The sequence below is a fragment of the Oncorhynchus kisutch genome, linkage group LG17 (assembly GCF_002021735.2).
Source record: "Oncorhynchus kisutch isolate 150728-3 linkage group LG17, Okis_V2, whole genome shotgun sequence".
In the NCBI taxonomy this organism is placed as follows: Eukaryota; Metazoa; Chordata; class Actinopteri; order Salmoniformes; family Salmonidae; genus Oncorhynchus; species Oncorhynchus kisutch.
In genome coordinates, this window is record NC_034190.2 from 57,809,424 (window position 1) to 57,819,106 (window position 9,683).

The 9,683-nt window shown below is 41.8% G+C and overlaps 1 protein-coding gene across 2 annotated transcripts; it reads left to right on the forward strand.

Moving 5' to 3' along the window:
- Window positions 1-641: 641 nt before the first annotated feature.
- LOC109907973 (cytochrome c oxidase subunit 4 isoform 2, mitochondrial-like) lies at window positions 642-9,431 on the forward strand. 2 transcript variants are annotated; one of them, XM_031794150.1, is made up of 5 exons: window positions 642-791; window positions 6,224-6,326; window positions 8,684-8,848; window positions 8,931-9,062; window positions 9,166-9,431. In XM_031794150.1, the coding sequence occupies exons 2-5, from the start codon at window positions 6,224-6,226 to the stop codon at window positions 9,297-9,299; spliced, it is 534 nt and encodes a 177-aa protein (XP_031650010.1). In that variant the 5' UTR covers window positions 642-791; the 3' UTR covers window positions 9,300-9,431. The 2 variants fall into 2 exon arrangements, with proteins under 2 accessions (XP_031650010.1, XP_020361882.2); XM_020506293.2 differs by having other exon boundaries at window positions 650-850.
- The last annotated feature ends 252 nt before the right edge of the window (window positions 9,432-9,683 follow it).

Sequence of the window (9,683 nt, forward strand, 5' to 3'; positions counted from 1 at the left end):
GCAACAGCATACAGTACTGTGCAGCCAGCCTGTCCTTAACTCAACCCTCTTGCCACTCCCCTCCTTTCCCCTCAGCGCCCTCAACCATTGGTTGCCCTCCTGTGAATCACATACTAGCAGCCAAACAACTGCCAGGGGTAATACTGGCCCAGGTCCTGCATGGCTAAACCTAAATCAGACCTGAACTTGATCCAATGTCGTCCCTCGTCTTTCCCTTATCACAAAATTTGACGGTTTGCATTTTCTCACTCTCTCTTGGTCACACTATTTCAGCCTTTCGCATGGCCTCTCTGTATCTCACTCTCTCTAGGGATGTTTTAATCTTCACTGTGAAAGCAACTCTTCTTTAAGATCCCTCCTTCTTGTATAAACTGACCCAAAGTTGACCTGCCTGCATTCCAATGGCTCCCTCTTTCTGTCACTGTGGAGTTTTCTGTGAAGGTGGAAAGGAGAAGATTATTAAAGAGAGTTTTCAGGAGCCTCAAATATAGGGTCTGTGAAATATGTTTTACAGTGCAACCCTAATCCTGGTCCAGTCTGCCAGTAGCATCACATGCTTTCTCAGATTGTTTACTTGCACTAGTTTAGTCTCTCTCGGTCTAAACTCTCACCCGCCTCCTCCCTGCCTCTATCCCTCCCCTTCTCTCACCCGCCTTTCCTGGTCAGTGTGATTGTTTGTTGGCGATAAAATCCTAGGGTGAGACACAGTGACAGTTCGCCAGAGCAAAGTGAAGAGGGGCTGCACTTATTTGTCCGTCTTTTTTTCCTAAAGGTCCACTCTCAGGACAACTGTGAGTAGCTGAAGGCTTCCGAACTTCTGGGGTCTAACAGGACTGGCTATTTGGGTCAGGTAGGGACGGGTGGGGCGGTCATTTAGACCCTTTACTTGGGTCAGGAGCGGGCATGCAGAGTTAAGTGAACTCTAACACAGATTCTGCAGACAGACTTCTAGAATACAAAAAAGTTTTCAAATGCACGAAAGGCATGATCATTGGTAACATACCAACTCAGGCTGTTGTGGGAGGGAAAGTGAAAGGGATTGTGTTAATAGCATGCAGTGCTGTATTTGGTAACAAATAATTGTCATCTCTCTCAATGCCTTTTGAGATGATGCATTAGGGCATTGGGGCATATGTGTCAACTCAAGACTCCACAAGTTAAATTTGTAAACATCTCCACAACAGAAGACAGACACAACTCCATATTTGGACATCAATTCACACTGTACTCCTTGATAATAGGTCTGCACAAGATAGTTTCTTTGTGCATTTTATAGAGAACAACACTCAAAAGTTATGTCAAATTCTTTTGGTCTCATAAAGTGGGTAATGTAATGGATGTGTCTGTTTGACAGTCCACCAAACTGTGTGTGGAGGTCATTAAGGACGTGGCGACATGGTTGCTGATGTTGACCAACTGCCAGTTTCCACCATTTGTATTGGCTTCAGTACGTGTGTGTGTGTGTGTGTGTGTGTGTGTGTGTGTGTGTGTGTGTGTGTGTGTGTGTGTGTGTGTGTGTGTGTGTGTGTGTGTGTGTGTGTGTGTGTGTGTGTGTGTGTGTGTGTGTGTGTGTGTGTGTGTGTGTGTGTGTGTGTGTGTGTGTGTGAAAGAGAGAGAGAGAGGGAGAGAGAGAGAGAGAGTGAGCAACAGTCACCTTGCCATTCATGCTAATAGAGCTTATCTGAATCTGAGAGAGATAGAGAGACCATATTAGACTCTGCAATACAAAAAAAATTGCTTAGGGGTATACTATGATGAAAGCCAGGTCTACACAGGGTGTTCTAAAGCTAGCCAGCTTCAGTTAGCTTCACGTTCCAGCTCAGGTTTAATCCGCTCGTCCGCTTGCCGCAAAATATGCCCACATACTAAGTTTGGTTTGCTCCTGGCAGAACTCAGCTAGGTGAAAGTCAAGCATACTCAAAGAACTTCGCTTGAAAAACACTCTTGAGACGCTGTAGCAACAACATAGCCAGAATTAATCTAAATCTGAAATGAATTGTAACGTTTTTTTTGCCTAGGAGGTCTTAGTTACGCAATTTTACATCTAACTTATTGTTTGTTGCAGTATTACTCAAGTGAGAAAAAGTGCATGAAAACTAGTTGTCTTGTTAAATGACAAGAAACACTTAATTGAAGAATCCCATCCATAGTTCCCACTCCTAATAGAAGTAGTACTGTTGACCAATCACTGACGAAGGGGCCTAGACTTCAGCTACCGAATTTCGACTCAAGAAAAACTGTTTTGACTGGGAAGCCTGCGAAAGGCTTAACTCTAACAGTCTTGTAACTGCATGTACATGTCACACATGGCTAGTCAAATGCCAAACTCTTCATTGAGACAATGCTGAAACATCAATCCACGGGCGAGTCAGAGCCACATTTGAATTTGTGTTGAAATCAAAATGAAAGAAAAGTCATCTTGCAAATTCAGCAAGTTATGGTGTGAAATAGGCTATTAGAAGCGCTGTCTTTCTTTTATTACATATCGTTATTACCTTCTTTGTACTTTGATGTGCTCTTAGGGATCGGACCCTTTTTTCAATTTCTTGATACCATTTGAAAGGAAACACTTTCAAGTTTGTGGATATGTGAAATTAATGTAGGAGAATATTACACATTAGATCTGGTAAAAGACAATACAAACCAAAAAACATCAGTTAAAAAAAAATGTTTCGTTCCATAGTCTCAAATACAAGAGAAAGGCCATACATTGAGATTGGATTCAAGTTGTAATTTAGATGTTGTCCACAAGATTGCAGCAGTGTGTGTGCAAAGTGTGCAGACTGATCCAGTAAAGAATTACATCACTACACAATATTTGTGTCAAGCCTGCCAGGAGTTTGCCCAAATGTGCCGACTTGGTCAATTTATACATTTTCAAGTTCATAACTATAGAGAATGTACAAAAATGCTATGGTAATAAATAAATAACGTTTACACACTCTCAGGAATGTCATTTATGATGGATCATTAGCTGCCCTACAGAAAATACACTAACCTTCACACATCTAGATGGCCGGGTGGGGTGGGTGTGGAGCCAGAGACAGCAGTGGGGTGAAACTGAAGAACCCAGTTCCTAAAAATGGATTTTATCAAACAAAACTATGCTACATTTAATTTCTGGGACCCTCATGATGACAAATCAGAGCAAGATTACTGAATGTAAGTACATTATTTACCATCAGAGGTGAATGTATCAAACCAGTTGCCTTGATAAAAGTGTTTTGTTGGTGTACACTAGCCTCAAACAATGGCATGTTTTTTTTGCTGTAATAGTTGCTGTAAATTACACATTGTTAGATTAACAATAATTTAAGCTTTCTGCCCATATAAGACATGTCTATGTCCCGGAAAGTTGGCTGTTGTTTACAACGTCATTCTAGTCAAATTATTGCATATTGAGCAACAAATATCACGGTTTATGAACACCGATTCCGTAGAGGTTAATACACAATAAAAAAAAATTCCCCACTCTTATGATAAAATAATTTTATTACAAATGTTTAACTGTGCATGAAGTTTAAAATGCATTCTGTCATTACTAAATGTGCAATGTGATAGGTATATATACAGATGAAGAAATTGTTTACAGATTATTTCACTTATAATTTACTGTATCTTTATTCCGGTGGGTCAGAAGTTGACTGTGCCTTCAAACAGCTTGGAAAATGCCAGAAAATTATGCTTTAGAGGCTTCTGATAGGCTAATTGACATAATTTGAGTGAATTGGAGGTGTACCTGTGGATGTATTTCAAGGCCTACCTTCAAACTCAGTGCCTCTTTGCTTGACATCATGAGAAAATCAAAAGAAATCAGCAAAGACCTCCACAAGTCTGGTTCATCCTTGGGAGCAATTTCCAAACGCCTGAAAGTACCACGTTCATCTGTACAAACAATAGTACGCAAGTATAAACACCATGGGACCACGCAGCCGTCATCCCGCTCAGAAAGGAGACGCGTTCTGTCTCCTAGAGATGAACGTATTTTTGTGCGAAAAGTGCAAATCAATCCCAGAACAACAGCAAAGGACCTTGTGAAGATGCTGGAGGAAACAGGTACAAAGGTATCTATATTCACAGTAAAACGAGTCCTATATCGAAGTAACCTGAAAAGCCGCTCAGCAAGGAAGAAGCCACTGCTCCAAAACCGCCATAAAAAAGCCAGACTAAGGTTTGCAAATGCACATGGGGACAAAGATCCTCTGGTCTGATGAAACAAAAATAGAACCGTTTTGCCATAATGACAAATCGTTATGTTTGGAGGAAAAAGGGGGTCATGAAGGAGTGACATGTTTGGAGAAAGTGGACCCCTGCCTTCTGGCTGATCCATATGTGGTGTCTGGTTGGGTGGAGAAGAGATTGGGAACTGTTTCTGCCGTCCAGAGAGAGCAGGCGCTCCGCATCACGCGACTAGGGACAATAACTGTGAATTGCTTTGCTCTCCGGAGCAGGTCACTGTTGAAAGTAGTGATAACAGGAGTGGCATTAAGTGCTGAGGAGGGTGAACTGAAATTGAAGATTCCCGGTGTCTGGGACCCCCATTTGGTGCAACGCAGACCCGGTGGAGAGCGTGGTGAAACAGAGAAGACACTGTCTGTTCTGCTGAGTTTTGATGACAGCTTTTGTACCGAACCAGTGTTTTAAATGCCGAGCTTATAGTCATGTTGCAGCAGTGTGTATGAGGGAGATTCCTAGATGTGAGAAGTGTGCAGGAGGGTATGAGACAAAGGAATGTGTAGTATCAGTGGAAAAAGTTGTGTGTGTTCACTGTAGGGGTACCCATGGTCCTGGAGATCAGAAGTGTCTGGTGAGAGAATGACAGGTTGAGGTTGCCAGGATCAGGGTAGTGCAGAAGGTGTCGTATGCTGAGGTAGTGAAGAGAGTAGTAGAGGAAGATGGGTCCAGGGTGAAGGATCCTGAGAGGATCCCTGTGAGTAAGCCAAGGCCAATAGATAATGATAGAAATAATGTGCTTCAGTAAGGTTGGTTTATTAGCTTTAATATCCTTAGTTTTCAGCTGTACCGCAAAAATGGAACATAAATCACAGAAAATAGATGTTGTGGTGGCAGTTGCCGAGAATGACTTGGGTGTACAAGATTTTACTGCAGAAGATTTACAAGATGTGTTGAACGATAGTGTCCCATCCTCCCAGGCTGTTGGCATGCTGTAGTATCAGATAGGACTAAGTAGTGGAATAGTGGTGAGGTTTTAATGGGTGTAGGGTTAGTCGGTAGGGCAATTTTTCTTCCCCTTTCCTCTTCCCTTCCCTTTTTGTGTCACAGTGTTATTTTTTCTATAGTTTGCCACCCTTACAGTAGGTGGCGGCATGCACCTTTAACGCTTGTTTGCAGATGCCATAATACCATAGAAGAAGAAGGTGAGCCTGTGCTTTTTGGCTGTAATGCCTATGGATTTGAAATAAAGTTTTATGTCACATGCGCCAAATACAACACCTTAAGTTGAAATGCTTACCTATAAGCCCTTAAACAACATTGCATTTAAGAAAAATAAAGAGTTTAGAAAATATATATTACTAAATAATAATAAAATAAAAAGTAACAATAAAATAACAATAACAGGACTATATACTGGGGGTACCAGTACCAAGTCAATGTGTGGGGGTACAGGTCAGTTGAAATAATTGAGGTAATATGTACATGTAGGTAGGGGTAAAGTGACTATGCATTGATAATAAACAGCGAGAAGCAGCAGCGTAAAAAAGGGGTGGGGGGGGGGGGGTCAATGCAAATAGTCCGGGTAGCCATTTGATTAACTGTTCAGTAGTCTTATGGCTTTGGGGTAGAAGCTTTTGGACCTAGACTTGGCGCTCTGGTACCGCTTGTCGTGCCATAGCAGTGATGTACGCACTACCCTCTGTAGCTCTGTAGCTCCTTGCAGTCGGATGCAGAGTAGTTGCCATATCAGGAGGTGATGCAACCAGGAGGTGATGCTCTCATTGGTGCAGCTGTATAACTTTTTGAGGATCTGAGGACTCACACCAAATTTTGCTCTGCTTTTGCAAATAGCCTTTGAAGTTCCTATTTCATCAGTAACCATTTTTTTAACATCATGGTGCAGAGGGGAAGTTTTGGGTTATTGTTAAAATACCTAGTCTCCAATACCTAGTCTACCGAGTCTCCAGAGTTACTGGTCAGTTAAGAGGAGATATATTTTGACGGGGGATAACTCTGGTTCTGTCTCTGTTCCTCACCTGTCTTTCAGATGCTTCACCTGACAACAGGACGTGTGGGGTGCTTGCTTTCCAAGCAAGCGGTGGTGGCACTGACAAGCAGTGGGGCAAGGATGTCAAGCCATGGCCACCACGGTACTATTCTTTGATCAGCTCATTTATTGCATTTACACATTTTCCCATGGTGCAGAGCAAAAAATACACCATTTTATAATGCTATTCTACACATTTTGTCATGAGGCTAAGAGAAAATGTTACCATTTTAAAGGACATTTCCTGCAATTCTACACTTTTTGTCATGGACCGGATGTTTTTTTCATTGGCGTTTAATAGCTCATCTCAACATTTGTCCACATTTTGTCATGAATTTTGCAGCTTTAAAGCTTATTTCCTGCAATTCTACACATTTTGCTATCATATTCTATCTGGTCTGGTCTATGCTATCTCACACCTCCAGTGGGGCCAGAACTCCCCCCAAAAAAGGAATATGGGGGCCCCGTGGCACGTGCCTTGCGTGGCTGTTTCGGAATCCATCCCTGCTTTACCACCCAGTTTTGTCTTCTTCTCTGAGGTCCATTATCTCACGTCAGATAGCATGATGGCCGTCTGCACTGATCTGATTTGGTTGAGGGACAAGCGCCACGTAGGAGTGACACCATCTGACGTAAGACAATGCTCTGAGGTCTATAAACCTCTAAACTAGAGGTCGACTGATTAATCGGAATGGCCGATTAATTAGGGTCGATTTCAAGTTTTCATAACAATCGGAAATCTGTATTTTTGGACACCGTTTCTTTTTTTTTTACACCTTTATTTAATCTTTATTTAACTAGGCAAGTCAGTTAAGAACAACATTCTTGTTTTCAATGACGGCCTAGGAACGGTGGGTTAACTGCCTTGTTCAGGGGCAGAACAACAGATTTTTACCTTGTCAGCTCAGGGGATTCAATCTTGCAACCTTACAGTTAACTAGTCCAATGCTCTAACCACCTGATTACATTGCACTCCACGAGGAGACTGCCTGTTACGCGAATGCAGTAAGCCAAGGTAAGTTGCTAGCTAGCATTAAACTTATCTTATAAAAAACAATCAATCAATCATAATCACTAGATAACTACACATGGTTGATGATATTACTAGTTTATCTAGCGTGTCCTGCGTTGCATATAATCGTTGTGGTGCTTATCGTTGCTCCAATGTGTACCTAACCATAAACATCAATGCCTTTCTTAAAATCAATACACAGAAGTATATATTTAGCTAAAAGAAATCCAGGTTAGCAGGCAATGTTAACCAGGTGAAATTGTGTCACTTCTCTTGCGTTCATTGCACGCAGAGTCAGTGTATATGCAACAGTTTGGGCTGCCTAATTTGCCAGAATTTTACGTAATTATGACATAACATTGAAGGTTGTGCAATGTAACAGGAATATTTAGACTTGTGGATGCCACCCATTAGATAAAATACGTAACGGTTCCGTATTTCACGGAAAGAATAAACGTCTTGTTTTCGAGATGATAGTTTCCAGATTCGACCATATTAATGATCTAAGGCTCGTATTTCTGTGTGTTATCATGTTATAACTAAGTCTATGATTTGATAGAGCAGTCTGACTGAGCGATGGTAGGCAGCAGCAGGCTCGTAAGCATTCATTCAAACAGCACTTTCTTGTGTTTGCCTGCAGCTGTTTATGACTTCAAGCCTATCAACTCCCGAGATTAGGCTGGTGTAACCAACGAGAAATGGCTAGCTAGTTAGCGGGGTGGGTGCTAATAGTGTTTCAAACGTCACTCGCTCTGAGACTTGGAGTGGTTGTTTCCCTTGCTCTGCATGGGTAACGCTGCATCGAGGGTGGCTGTTGTCGTTGTGTTCCTGGTTCAAGCCCAGGGAGGAGAGAGGAGAGGGACGAAAAGCTATACTGTTACACTGGCAATACTAAAGTGCCTATAAGAACATCCAATAGTCAAAAGTTAATGAAATACAAATGGTATGAAAATAGTAGTATAATTCCTATAATAACTACAACCTAAAACTTCTTACCTGGGAATATTGAAGACTCATGTTAAAAGGAACCACCAGCTTTCATATGTTCTCATGTTCTGAGCAAGGTAACTTAAACGTTAGCTTTCTTACATGGCACATATTGCACTTTTACTTTCTTCTCCAACACTTTGTTTTTGCATTATTTAAACCAAATTGAATGTTTCATTATTTATTTGAGGCAAAATTTATTTGATTGATTTAATATATTAAGGTAAAATAAGTGTTCATTCAGTATTGTTGTAATTGTCATTATTACAAATACATTTGTAAAAAAAAATCAGCCGATTAATCGGTAGCGGGTTTTTTGTTGGTCCCCCAATAATCGGTATCAGCGTTGAAAAATCATAACCTGTCGACCTCTACTCTAAACCCCAACTTACCACCACTCCCTTTACCTCAACCTCCCCTTCACTTGACTTATCTCGTGTCCTATATCTCATGTACTGTAGAGGTGTCCGACTCAGTGGACATGTCACAGCCAATGTACTGGGATCGTCTGGACACCCCTCTGCCAGACAGACCATGGAAGGATGTCCTCGATTCTACGGATAAGAGCCTGAAACAGAAGGAGAAGGGTCCCTGGACTGCGCTGTCCAAGGAGGAGAAAATCGCCTGTAAGCCACTCCCTCTCTCATTCCTTCTCATGTCACAGCCTTTAATTCTGCTATTCTTAATATTTCTCCTTCTGTATCCCAGTGTACAGGCTGAAGTTCAACCACACCTATCCTGAGATGAAGAGGCCGTCCCATGAGTGGAAGACTGTGATTGGTGGGATGTTCATCTTCTTTGGCATCACTGGTCTGGTGGTCTTTTGGCAGGGACACTATGGTAAGATTTCTCATGGTTGATTGCTAAAATTGAAGCCATTATCACATGGATGGGCGATTGTTCAGTCAGACTTGCTGTTCTTTTTCTCTTGTGTGTCCCACAGTGTACCCACCCCAACCTCATACCTTTGGTGAGGAGTGGCAGGCTAAGCAGATCCAGAGGATGCTGGATATGCGGATCAACCCAATCGAGGGCTTCTCTGCCCAGTGGGACTACAAGAACAAACAATGGAAGTAAAGGAAGGGAATAGACCACTGCCTGAAGGAGGAATGGTTCGACTTGACACCTTGAGCCTCTGTTCAGCCACCATAACAGCAATCCAGCCATCTGAATCCATTCTCTTACTATTTAATAAATAACTAAAAACTGGTTGTTTCCTTCTCTCTCCATCTGAGAAAACAGTATAATATTATGGGCTGCTTGTCCTCAACCTAATTTCTGCTTTAGTGTTCCTGTGGTAGTGTCTAGTTAGGCCTTAAGTGAGTATTGTGAGATGTGCCATTGCCTTGGTGGTCCTGACACATTCAACACTAACAAAGGAATTTCTACTCCAAAATGGTCCACCGTATTCAATGTATAAAACACAACAAAAGATTAAATCAACCCTTGTACCTTTGTTTT